Below are 13085 nucleotides of genomic sequence, written 5' to 3'. Positions count from 1 at the left end.
TCTCCATCTCCACGTGGTGATCGCTGGGACTTCCTTCTTCATTAAAAACTGCAGACGGAGAAGGATGAAGCCGAGTTTCCCGCGCTTAAAAACGGAACAAAATGTACTAACTAGCCCTCTAGGTTGAGGGTTGGGTAGGGCGGACAACCATACACGGAAAAGCAAAGTTGCGAATATATATATATATATATATTTTATATGTTCCCAGTATTTATTTATAAAATATGTTGCTCGAAAACTATGTTGCTACGGACCTCGGTCAAAATTAAAGTACTCATGGAAGGACCACTATTCAAGCCCTTCTTCATTGCTCCAATTATAATAAGGAACTGTGTCGAGTGTCATTTTTTGTAAGCTGGCATTAACGGATATTAACGCAAAACATGATTCAGCTGAAAGTTATGAAATTTCAAAATATTTGGCAGTTCCTAAAAACAAAAGCCATATCTATGCGCTGTCAAACACGAGTAGCCCAAGTTATACAATACATTTATTTCGTATTTTTGTTCTATTATATTATTGTGAATTTTTGCTGGCCAAACATCAAATTATCGTTATCTAAACACAATAAAAATTTCCCATAATCCTTTCGGAGGAGTGATATGTCTATGTAAGTAGTCAAATATTTGTCGCAGCTCAAATCGGCGGCCAAAATAATTTCCCTGCCCATTCTAGGAAAAGGCCCCAATTTGTCACCGATCCATCAGACAGTTCCCTTATACATGATCCCGTTTTACGGAAGCGTACTGAAACGCCGCGGCGTAGTGTCAGACAAGAAAAGCTGGTGACAACGCTGACGCCAAGATTTGTGGATAAGTTAATCATAAATCTGCCACCAAGTAAATTGTTGCTTCTAAATAATCTTATTTCGTTTCAGAAGTCCACTTATTCCGGATAAAACAACTAAAGTCGCCATTTTCAATAGCAGTGGTGAAAAAACCGAAGCCTCCAACACATTCAGCATATTAACTGGGGGATGTGTAAATACTGACACTGAGAGCGTACACATGGCACCCAGTGTGAACCAACTTAGCAGAGGAACAGGATACAATGTGAACAGTTGGATGGCTCTAAACCGAATTGGAACAATGGAAGCGTACGTCTGTTATCGCTAGTATTGTATTCCTGTTTTGATAATAATACTGCTATTGAAATCCATTTGTAGGAGTGATATAAAAGCTCGCGATCATGGCGATGGAGTCGATGTAAGTTTGAGTAAATTATATTATTCATCTGGCGATAGTACCCCTCGAGAGGTTTGTGCCATGATTTAGTAGATGCTTGGTTTTTTTTCCTATTCGAATTACCTTTATCTAATATTATTTTTCACGTGTTATTAAATCACGCATTATTAAATTAAAATTTTAAATGCAACTGAAGCAAAATCATCCCTTTTTAAGGACCTTATTAAAAGCGGCTGGCTGTCATTTTTTCTAGGGTGGAAGCCTTCAAAAGCCACCATTTCCGCACTCAGTTGCGAATCAGTTGTGAATGTTGCCCAAACTCAGCAGCCTGGCTATAGGCAGTCTACATGTATGCCGCGGACCTTTTAAATTCAGCATCATTGTAGCCAGATGTCTTTCCGCAAGTGTACGCAACTTACTGTTTAAAATTGAGCTTTGAATATATCATCACTTCCAAGTATTTCCTGGCTGGTTTGAAAGAGACGATGTGATCCCAATTCTAATGCGAGTGAAATTTCTCTTAAAACGCTCGGTGATAAGTACCGGTTTCGTCTGTTCCTCTGCAAGTGCTAGCCCAGCGGTAGTCAACCAGACCTTAGTAGCACTGATTGCTTCACATAAGTACAACCCAGCATCTTTGAGATGCTTTGCAATCGCAACGAATGCAATGTCGTCGGCGTCATCCACCACCGCTACCTTTGGAACCGAAAGATTGTGACGTTCTTCACTGTACATTATGTTCCACAATGCTGGCCCAAGTAAAGAGACCTACGGGACTTCCACGGAGACAACGTACTCCTGAGGTCCATTATCGGTGTCATACCAAAGCGTTCGTTTTCGCAAGTAGCTATCCACAATGACAGCGAGATAGCAGGGAAGAACAATCGTCGTCTGGTAGTTTTGTATACGGTTGTAACGGTTCCACTTGTCGAAGTTACTACTACGCAATATTTGCTGGTACGACCCTTTCCGTAAATTGCATCTTCGGCCAAGCCAGCAACCAATTTGATGGCATCAATGGTTCACCTGGCTCTGCGGAACCCAACAACCAGGAGTAATCTATTATAAATTACCCGCTCCAACAGTTTTCCAGCTACAGGAAATATCGCTTCGGATACACACGCTTCGAAAAACCGAGCGAACATGTCTGGCAAGCTTAAGCCGTTACTCGATACTCCTTTAAAGCCCGGGGATTTATTGTCACCTATTCTTCCCCAAATCTCCAATATTTCGCCTATGGTTGCTGTCAGAATTGCCGCCACATTCAGAGGAATGTGGAATAAATCCTGGAGGGTTTCAACACAAAGGTGAAGCGCATGATCTATGGAGATGAACCACCTCTGAATAGCCCCATCACAGTTCTATGGGCGTTCCCCACGAGTTTACATCTACCTCAATACAAAGCTCATTATTGCTCTACTGGATAACCAGCTTAAGTTTTTTACGGGCTTCCTTATATAGACATTCTTTTTGCATCTGATCGATCCTACCTACCAAGCTCTGAGCCGTTCGTCTGGGTCAGTGCAGGCTGATCGGAGGCCGGTCACTTCATTTTTCCACCAGTAGTTGGGTCTTATACTAGGGAATGTGAATCAGGCATGTGTGCCTTGTGCGCTGTGGGACATAGAGAGCTTTTCTCGTGTTGTAAGTAGGTTGGTTTAGTCACACTTCCATAAAGGTTTGCTCATTCAATATTTTTGAAGATCAGCCTAATATGCCTGTAGGCTTTGGGTATGCTGTTTCCCTACCGTGTGGCTGTCACTATAGTTCGAAAATAATTGCCTGGTGATCGTTCTGGGTGTAGTCCTCGCTAACAAGCCAGAACGTAAAACGTGTGATTGCAAGGCTAACAAAAGTCAGGTCTACGATTGAAGCAGATCTTCTTTTCCGAAGGATACTTACATCACCTTCATGGGCAAGGATTACATATATCTACCTGCGAAAAGCCTCTTAACAGATTTCGGCCCTTTGTGTTATTCTCTCTGCTTCCCCACCCGAAGGCCCATGCATTAGAATCACCTTCGAGCTTCGTCCCCTTACGTCGTAAACAAAGCTGTCCAACATGTCTTCAAACTCAGACAATATGAGACTAGGTGGAGCATAGCAGCTGCACTGGTCGATTGACTCATGGTACATTGTATAGCTTCCCTTCTCCAAGGCCCATATGGCTGCTCCACCAGTCGAGTCTGTAACCCGTACATCCTCGTGGCGGTTCCTGTATGGTTCACCTACAATGGCAACTTCCATCTTAGACTCGTGGCTGGTGTGCTTAACTAAATCCTAAGCAACCTTGCATTGATTGAAGCTTGAATAAAGCTAGTTTTTTCATTGCAGTCAACGCCTTCCTGAATTCCAGCCCTTTACTTCTTCCGGGAATATACCGGTTATCCCGTCCCTTCTTTTCTTCACACAATGAGCATTATTGCATTCAATGGCAATGTGACCTTCCTCCTCAGACCTCGATGCATGCCTTTAAGTATCCACATATGAATTAATGAAATCTGCTCTCTCCATCCGATTCAAACTTACTACTAGTACTACTATAAGCATTTCTGAGACTCACAATGGATTCTTCACTCAATTCCTCTAACTATGAAATGCCGCTGCACAACTGATATCTTTGCGCTCGACGTATTATCGCACTCTGTTTTTCCGAGTGTTGAACAACCACCAAAGACAATGAATGTACCTTTACGCTTGGAAACGATGATGTTACACACAATGATGACCACGTTTTCGATGGCATCGCCATATGTTATTAGACGGAGAGCTAGCTACAGAGATATCTCGATTTGACGCATCATCAACATGACTCGATTAACTGGAAATGGTTGAATTGTTGGTGAAACAACAACCCGATAGTCAGAAGGCCCATTGTAAGGTAAGTGCGTGGGCGGCCTGTCAAAACTGTCGAATTTTCTAACCCTCACTATCCAAAGTGCCATCTTTCACTGATGGTAATAACCGTAATCCTTCAAATGATAGAAATTCGTATTTCGTTTTTTTTAGACCCTCAAAGCTAGAAACCGATAAAGTTGCATATTTGGCACAAAAGCTAGGCAATGTTGAAGACATTTTTAATTTCTTTAGAAAAGCTTCTTCCGTATTCCTTACTTTTTAATTTCTTAGGAACATTGAATGCCTAACATTATCGGTTTTATTTCTACACTCATACATGACATGACATGCTACAAAAGAATGATTCTACTTTCGTAGAAGTGCCGCCACTATCGATGAAACTAGCGGATGCTTTCGCAAGTATCTTAAATGGACGTTGTTTCGCTTTCTTAAAAAATTTAGAAATATTAATCACAATCGGACTGGTCAAACGGGAAGAATAAAGATAGAAGACTACAACTTTGAGACCGTTGATCGTTGACAATTTCTCCTATCTAGGGTCGAAAATCACAACCGATAACAGCTACGATAATGAAATCCGCGCACGGTTGTTGTCAGCCAACAGTGCCTATTTCAGCTTACAAAAACTGTTCCGCTCGAAACGTCTCACCATATGGTCAAAGGTCTTACTGTACAAACCAATGATCTTGCCATTCCTCATGTATTCCTCGAAGACTTCTATTTTTTGTTTGACACAAAACCTTAAAAAATGACTTCACGGCTATACCGATGACTCGAAACTGAATCGGAAGGCGGAAACTGTGAACGCGAACACCTAAGGTCTGTTACATCTTTCTAGGAAGAGTTTAAGGGGGGTCGCCATACAAGCAAAATCTAGTATGTATATGGTTACAATTCATCCCTTGGTGGAGTATATCGGGTCAGCCACACCTACGTGCCATCGTTCGCGGTTATCTGAAATGCATTTCAGCTCCTCTCACGACTCCGCGAGACGCTCGCACTCCTACTCTACTGTTCTGCGCCAAGTGCCTTTGGGGCGACCCAGTCGTTGGCCATCTTGAGAAAATAGATTCCACCGCATGGCGTAGCCCACAATACAATTGTCGTCCCTCCACCTATCCACTGCCGTTTTTCGATTACACTGCATACGAGTGCCAAGTCTGTGCGCTGACCAAGTTCTTCGTCTTGGGATAGTGTCAGGCCAGCGTACTCGCCTGATACGACGCAAACAGACATTGACGAAAATTTGGAGCAACACAGAAAGGACACTAGCACAAAACAATCTCAACTTAATCTTGGTGTTGCGATAATTGCATTTCCAAATTTGAGATTGAACAGCGAAAGCGGATCTAGAGCTTTTAATGTGTTGGGCATCATCCGCGCTTTCTAGATATACAAATTGATCGACTCCATTGGTGCTTTGCACCTTACTCCAAATAGGAAGAGTTCGATGAACCGTTAGACTGAGAACCTTGGGTTTGTTGGTGTTTATCCTCACTCCGACTCTACTTCCCTCTCTTTCCAAATCCAGGATCATTTGGCTAAGGCCCATTACTCAGTGAGAAAGCAAACAGATGTTACCAGCGTAGTCGAGGTGTTTGAGGAAAAATGTCATGGTCCATTGAATTCCTCCACGTCCTCCTGCAACCCTATCGGACTCCGCTTTCGACCTCAAAATCCTCCGAGATTTTACATCGGTACAGCGCGTGACATTTTGTGTCGCTCTGATAATAGCTATTAGCCACGTAGGGCACGCGAGATACACTTTCTGTTCACGCTATCGAAATTGATAAAGAGGAGTGAAATGACGATCTAAACTCCACCCTGTTCCCAAATGATCCGTAGGGTGTTGATGTATCCAACGCAGAATGATTCAGAGTGGAAATCAGCCTGCTCTTTGTCGATCAAGCTTTCAAGATGTTCTTTGATTCGTTCGAGGACTATTTTAGCTGTTATCTTTGCGATGGCAGGGAGCACGCAATTAGTTACCTTTCTCATTGTCGCACTCAAAGCGGGTACGTTTCTTTCGAATCTTAACGATCATCCCCTTCTTCCACTTTTTTAGGAAAACTTTCGGATTCCCAAGATTCCCGTGCGACTGGAAGTAGCAGATCTGTAGTAACTGCAGGTGCAGCGATAAATAACTCTGCGGGGAGATCGTAGTAGAGTACAGCGGCGTTACTCCTGTTGAGTGCATTGATGATCGAAATGATTTCTCGTCTGCTTGAAGGTACAGTCCGTATCAGCATGCTGCGATGACTAGCTATTTCATTCACAAGAGGAGGAACCTCACCGGATGTGATACTGTTAAGAACCGTGATGAAATGTTCCTTCCATCTCTTCAATTGCTCGTCATTGTGGATGAGAAGTCGATGATTAATGTCCTTCACAGGACATAAAATGCAGGCCCTTTCGAAATGTGGTATACACGTCTGAAATCATTGCGTTCTGCGGCATCTTGCGCTTCCCTGTCTCTTGTCACGGCGCACACTACGCTGAACTTCTGGGGATTTCGCTCGGTATCGGAGTTCGAGTTCGTTACACCCGCCATCACTCGTAGCGGTCAATGTGTCGTACCCTAGAAAAGAGCAATTTTGTTGGCGATCCAATGTTCATGGATATTCTCAGGTGGGTTGCCCAGTATATCATAAGAGTCATAAAAAGTTGTAGTATTATAGACCAACCTGATATTCCCAAGGTCATAATCGTATTTTTACTGGTTAAGTTTTAGTTAGGTTGACATGCTAAATGCGTATACATTACCGCCTACGTAAAAGTAGAACAGTTCTGCACTCAAATATACTTACACACTGAGTCACTGAGTACTGTGGGGACGCCTCACATTTTGCATCTTCGAATTCTCGGGATCTCTTCAACTTTTCCTTCTGACATATTGTAGTTTAATCTCTGTGGCGTGGGTTGAGAATGAAGGAGAGCCTTTTAAATCATTTGAAGGAATCAGAATCTGCCTCGTAAGGTACTTTACGCAACTAGAGGCGACAAATAAAGGAAATATTGAAATATTTCTCGTTTCAGTAAATCAATATAGAAAAATCCGAATATATTTCAGAAAGACTTGTACTTTCGATGCTCTAAGATTCGAAATTTATTTCAAAATGAAAAACGCCATATATGTATGTTTTTTCTTCACTAACGTATCAATAATTTCTGAAAACAAGTTGACTCGAAATTTTCGGAACCTGGTTACGTGGTAGTTGTTAATCAACTGAAGAAGTTTCATTCCAAATGACAGAAAAAGATACCCTCAAAACTTTACTTTATTCTGAATGATGTCGCTTCCCTTAGATTGAAAATTTAAAAAAAAAATATCAGTTTGTGAAAACATTTGTAAAAACATTTTGAGAAGAAAAATAAACTGGAAATCCTTTAGGAGTACAGAAAGCCTCAAGCACTATTAACACTTTCCACATTTGAAATTATGTCCTTTTATCAATAGACCCTCAAGACCACCAATTTTATTATGGATAGATGAAATGAGTTTTCCATTAAAATTCCAATGGGTCTGTGCAATTTTCCTTAACTCCTTAAGTAAATCGGGAAACCAAAAGCTGAACCCTTCAGGTATGAAAGAGTTTGTATATTTCTTATATAAAAGCATTTGAGGACGTTTGTCTTAGAATTTGGATTGAAACAACAACTTTGACGCATTATAAGTTTGTTAGCAATAGTGAAATTCACGTGATTCTCGGCTGAAATTATTTTTTTATCAATTTTTCGGTCGGTTCGTTCTGAAAGATATGACCACTTTCCAGCCCCCCCCTTCTGCATTAAATGAGAAAACTGAGAGCTTTGAAAAGTACTCATCGAAGCGTTTCATTTGATACCCCATATGGCTATATTTGCCGAAAAAATTGTACAGCTACATTGTGCACCTATCGAGACACCTTTTAAATTCCACGTAGAATGATGTATGTGTAAGCGTTCACAGTTCCCACCAAATTCGGTGTCAGTCGGTATAACCGTTTCTGAGAAAAAATGTGTGTGACAGACAGATAGTAAACCGATTTTAATAAGGTTTTATTTTACACAAAACCTTGAAAAAAAAGGGAGTTTTTTTTTTGTTTCGTTCTTCATAAGGCATCAACTAATATACTAACCCTTCAAACGGATTGACACTATTCATGTCCCTTTCGATTAATTAGTGTCTATAATCCCATAAACTCATGTATCATGGTATGTTTTGAATTAAATTAAATTTTAAAAATAAATGAAAACATGTAAAGGGATTGATCCCTATATTTCTTATTTTGTTCTTTTCATTTTGAATTGACTATTTATCTATTGTTTGACACCTCACTTGTTTTTCCAACCTCCAAACTAAGATTTCCCTAAAAAGATGCTTGCCAAATGTTAGATCGTATGATGGTAAGGTCATTCCGTCAGATTATGTATTTGGTCGGTGGGATTCTCCTTCATTGGCCCAGGGTGTTCTACTTGGTGCCCAACATATGGTTGAATTACGGCTTTGTTAGCCGTACCGAGGGACCCATCCGGGCTCTTGTTAGCTTGGTGTTATAACCATCATTTTATAGGATTACCCCCACATAAATTATTAGTTAATGGTAGCGGTAGCGGCTAGCGTAACGGTATGCAATTGCGGATCCCTCCAACCGAGCTGCACTCAGGTTTTGGCAGTTCTGCATGGTAAATGTCCATTACGTATCTTATAAACAAGTTTGGTCTCGGGGCACATGGTTAACAATCATGGAATATTGATGGTATTTAGTCTCCATTTTCATTACAAAGTTCTACTAAATAACTTGTCTCCGGTTTTTGCCCCAGATAAATCCTAAGTCGCCTAACATATTCAAGTTCATCCCTCCTGTTTTAACTAGATTTTAGTGAAGTATTTTTCGTATTATATCGCATTTTTCTAATTTCTAAGCAGTTCAAAAAATACTAATAAAATTCACATTCTTCCACCTATCTCAGGCAGAAACAAAGCTGAAGAAACCAAGTGGCAAGTACCCGATTAAACGAAGCAGAACTAGGTTAGCAATAGTGCGAAAGAAGCATTCTAGAACAGATTTAAGACCGAAGATCCCCGATGAACATAAAAGTAAGAATAAGGAGACATCCACTGAATCCATTATACAGAGCCATGCAACTACTCAAACTGACCACAGATTCGCATATTGCCGAAAGTGCAGCCAATACAGTAGTAATCCAATCCCAAGTGCAACCAATTTGGATAAGAAAAACTTAAAACCCGTACAATATCCTGGGGTAGAACAAAGAGTCAACACCTCAAAATCCCCTAATGCATTTTGCACGGCGGTAAATGTAGCTTTGCCGACACCTAAAACTCTCAACACTGGGGAACCCTCAAACGAAGCATTAAAGATTGCCAGTTCTGCAGATCTAGTTAAAAGCAAGAGAAATTCGAACGCAAAGCGGCATACATCTGAGAAAACGGAAGCAATCCATCAGGAAATCATGAATTTAAAGAAAGCTGTTGAACAATCTCACACCAAGAAAACTTCAATTTTAAATGGTACGTTACCAATCAAGACGGGAGATATCTATCGGGAAATCAAAAGAGGTATTGATAAATTCAAATCTTCTGTTTTGGAATTTTGTAAGTTCAAATTGACACAAATTTCTTCATTTTACAGCGAACAGGAACGGATCCTTGCGTTACATACTGTCTATGCTCGTTTTCGGTGTTTTATTGTTCTGGTTGGTATCATCGATGTTTCATTTTGATTTACTTCTGGATATATTTCGAACAATCGGGAGATACCTTGCATCCTTGCCTATTTTTATAACACGTCGTAAAAAGGAATTAAGTAAAATCGAAGTTGCGGTGAAATACGCGGGAAGCTTCGCAAGAATATTAAGAACTATTCTAGTTGGAACGCCCAATCCAGGTATGTTTAGTGTGAATGCAGTAAGGTTTCATGCTAATTTCTCCGTCACTTTTCGCTTTTATCCAACAGGAAGATATTGAGGCGGTGTGTGCACTCGGTTAGGATCCATTCTAGAGAAGATACTTGTTTTAGTCAAGCATTTGTGAAAGAACGAAAAAAAGCTTTTCCTTGTTTTTAATATTATCATATCAAAAAATATAAGTTTATCATATATTGAAATAATACGCTACGTTTTCATAAAGTTAACTAGTTGCTTTAGATGAAATTGGGAGAATTCATTGATTCTATCTTTATTTGTCTATGAACTTCTGCAGTTCCCATCAAATTGCTACAACTCCAGTATGGAAATATTATGTAACTTAAATATGGCTCGCTTTCACAGTCACCGACGTTGGTAATATGACATGAAATACTTGTGTGTGTGTGTATGGTGGGCCGTGTTGGCCCATTGTACTCGCCTCACCCGTCTAACGGAATATTCCGGATTCGTTAACGTATCGCAGGATTTCCGTTAGTGGATGTGATGCTACCCGTCGCAATTGGAGAACATCGGCACCAAAGATCTGATGCCTGATGCATGGATGCGTGGATTCCGCTTCCTCATTACAGGAGGGACACGCATCATCTTCGGTAATTCCTATTCTGAACATATGCCCAGCTAGTGAGTTATGGCCTGTCAGAATGCCCACAATACACCTGCAAGTCCTCCTGCTTTTCGACAGGATAAACTTTGCGGTACGTATGTTCGGTTCTGGCAGGAAAAGTTTGATGTGTCGAGCAGCATTTAGGCTCTGCCACCTGTCATTATGGGAAACTTGTTCCCAGTTTTTGAAAACAGATTTAACCAATGCTACTGATACTCCAATTGCTGGCTCCGGTCCCGGCATAGGGGATATTGACCTCTCTTTCGCTAAAGCGTCCGAGATTTCATTTCCCTCTACGCCACAGTGACCAGGTACCCAGAGTAGTTCTACCGTATTGAATCTAGACATAGAGTTCAAACTGTTTCTGCATTCCTGAACGATTTTCGAGGTGATCAAAGGACTGCTCAATGCCCTCAATGCAGCTTGACTGTCACTGCAGATTGCGATGCGCCTGCCCTTCAACCGCTCGTCAATCACCCAGTTTGCCACCCTTAGGATCGCATAAACTTCGGCTTGAAAAACCGTTGCATATTGTCCCAAAGGAAAAGCCCACTTCTCGTTTTTATTCGAGAGGTAGACTCCGGCTCCAGAACCCTCTTCTGTTTTTGAGCCATCGGTGTAGAAGACTTCCGTATATCCCGCCACGCATTCCTCTGGGTCTTCCCAGTACTCTCTACGCTTCAGCGTAACTTCATATCTTCTACCAAACAGATGTATGGGGACACGAGAATCGGAAAGCATTGTAAGAACTGGATTCAGTCCTCCCAGTAACTCTTCCAATGCTCTGTGCCCCCCACATCCGTTGTTTTCCCATAGATCTAATCGAATTAGCCTATGGGCTGCTCTCATTGCAGTGCTTTGAATAAATATATCCAGGGGCTGCAAATTGAGTAGTACATTCATAGTTGCGCCGGATGTCGTGCTCATGGCACCAGTGATACCCAGACAAACAGTTCTTTGCAGTGCGTCTAGTTTACGGTGAAAACCTTTTTGTCTCACCTTAAACCACCACACTACGGATGCATATACGAACATCGGCCTAATGATGGCAACATATATCCACATTACCACATGAGGCCTGAGTCCCCATGTCGAGGCAAAGGTCCGTCTGCACAGCCCATAAGCTGTGAGAGCTCGTTTCATCTTTACCTCTACATGTTTGTTCCAAAGAAGTTTTTTATCTAGAGTGACTCCCAGATATTTCGCTTCTTCGGAGAGTTGAAGGGTAGTACCCCTCATCTCAGGGAAGCAAAGTCCATCCAGTTTTCTCCTTTTTGTGAATAAAACCATTGTGGTTTTATTTGGATTAACTGATAGACCATGTCTGAGGCACCAGCTGTCTATCAAATCAACGGCACGTTGTATATTCCTACACACCGTTCCAAGATCCCAACATTTACTTGAAAGAAGTGATATCATTTTTTAAGAGTTTGTGTAAAACAAAACCTCATTACAATTATTAAGGGAGTTTAGTATCTGCGGTCTTATGACATATTCATTATAGGGTAACAATCTGTTGAGAGAATGCATTTAATATTATGCAACATTTCTTTTTTTTCTCACGTTTTAACACTCCTTAGATTTCCTAGTATACTTCTTGTAATTGCCTAATACCCATCCCGACATTTATTTATATCCTGAATTTAATATTTAAAAAGATTAATAATATTTTATTTACAAAAAACTGGAAAAGTACCAGGAGGTACTTGTCATAACAGTATAGCCAGAAATGAGATGGTCCAACGTCTCTAACGCCGAACCACACATTCTGCATTGGTCGTTCTCCACCCGTTCTTTCATGATGAGCTTTTTATAAGCCCGGGTGGCGACTACGCTGTCCTGAATGGTACACATGAACCCCTCCGTCTCCGCAAAGAACTCCCCAGCACACAGCCATCTGTTTGACAAATGCAAATCAACAAATGGCTGCCAAAGACAATTCACGTGTTTACCGTGCATTGTCTTCGACTTCCATTCATCGATCCGCTCTTGGTCCGACTTCACCCCACTCAAAGGATTGAAAGATCGATCCTTCAAGTTAAGTGGAGTCAGTCCCATAGTAAGAAATCATGATCGACACACGGCTGTCTTGAGGGGCCATTTGCACAAAGATCCGACAAATAGCTTCTACGTCCATCGGGATCCGTCACATATTGAAATTGGAATTCGATGGCCTTCGCGTTGTAACTTAAAAACATTGTTGCGAAATGTGAAATCAGCCTCGGAACAAACAGAATATTCAACTAAATTACATTGGATACGATACATACAATTACATAAAGTATTTCCTAAATAATTACCTCCTCAAAATTCCGTTTTGACGGGTAAACGCTAACAAGCCAAAGGGAACGACTTCGATGAGTTCGCTTGTGTCCGCCGAGGCGAATGGTTCGTTCTGACGATTGCTCTCGACTGTGTTCAGATCGGGCTTGCGCGCTGTTGCCAAGTTTACGATCATCGTTATTCAATTGTTTAACCGTGTTTGATTAACGGTTTATTTAACGGTA

General features: G+C 41.2%; 1 protein-coding gene and 1 long non-coding RNA gene across 3 annotated transcripts; one reads left to right on the top strand and one right to left on the bottom strand.

The window, feature by feature from the left end:
- Positions 1-437: 437 nt before the first annotated feature.
- LOC119646981 lies at positions 438-10150 on the top strand. Of its 2 annotated transcripts, none has more exons than XM_038047692.1 (7): positions 438-610; positions 676-816; positions 878-1096; positions 1166-1205; positions 8997-9606; positions 9680-9934; positions 10004-10150. In XM_038047692.1, exons 1-7 carry the CDS (start codon positions 603-605, stop codon positions 10012-10014), a joined length of 1284 nt encoding a protein of 427 aa, XP_037903620.1. In that variant the 5' UTR covers positions 438-602; the 3' UTR covers positions 10015-10150. The 2 variants fall into 2 exon arrangements, with proteins under 2 accessions (XP_037903620.1, XP_037903619.1); XM_038047691.1 differs by having other exon boundaries at positions 1166-1256.
- On the bottom strand, positions 9614-12979 carry LOC119646984. Its single transcript, XR_005248791.1, has 2 exons — positions 12879-12979; positions 9614-10044 (listed from the first exon to the last, which is right to left on the bottom strand). It is a non-coding gene; the product is annotated as an uncharacterized LOC119646984 (long non-coding RNA).
- Between the last annotated feature and the right edge of the window lie 106 nt (positions 12980-13085).

The sequence above is a fragment of the Hermetia illucens genome, chromosome 1 (genome assembly GCF_905115235.1).
Source record: "Hermetia illucens chromosome 1, iHerIll2.2.curated.20191125, whole genome shotgun sequence".
In the NCBI taxonomy this organism is placed as follows: Eukaryota; Metazoa; Arthropoda; class Insecta; order Diptera; family Stratiomyidae; genus Hermetia; species Hermetia illucens.
This window is presented reverse-complemented; position numbering and strand designations above follow the sequence as displayed.

Bases quoted from the DNA above. Each gene is read 5' to 3' on its own strand.
- LOC119646981 (XM_038047691.1), top strand. The intron at 1,097-1,165 runs GTACGTCTGTTA...ATCCATTTGTAG, and splicing joins CGAATTGGAACAATGGAAGC to GAGTGATATAAAAGCTCGCG. The intron at 9,607-9,679 runs GTATTGATAAAT...TTCATTTTACAG, and splicing joins CTATCGGGAAATCAAAAGAG to CGAACAGGAACGGATCCTTG.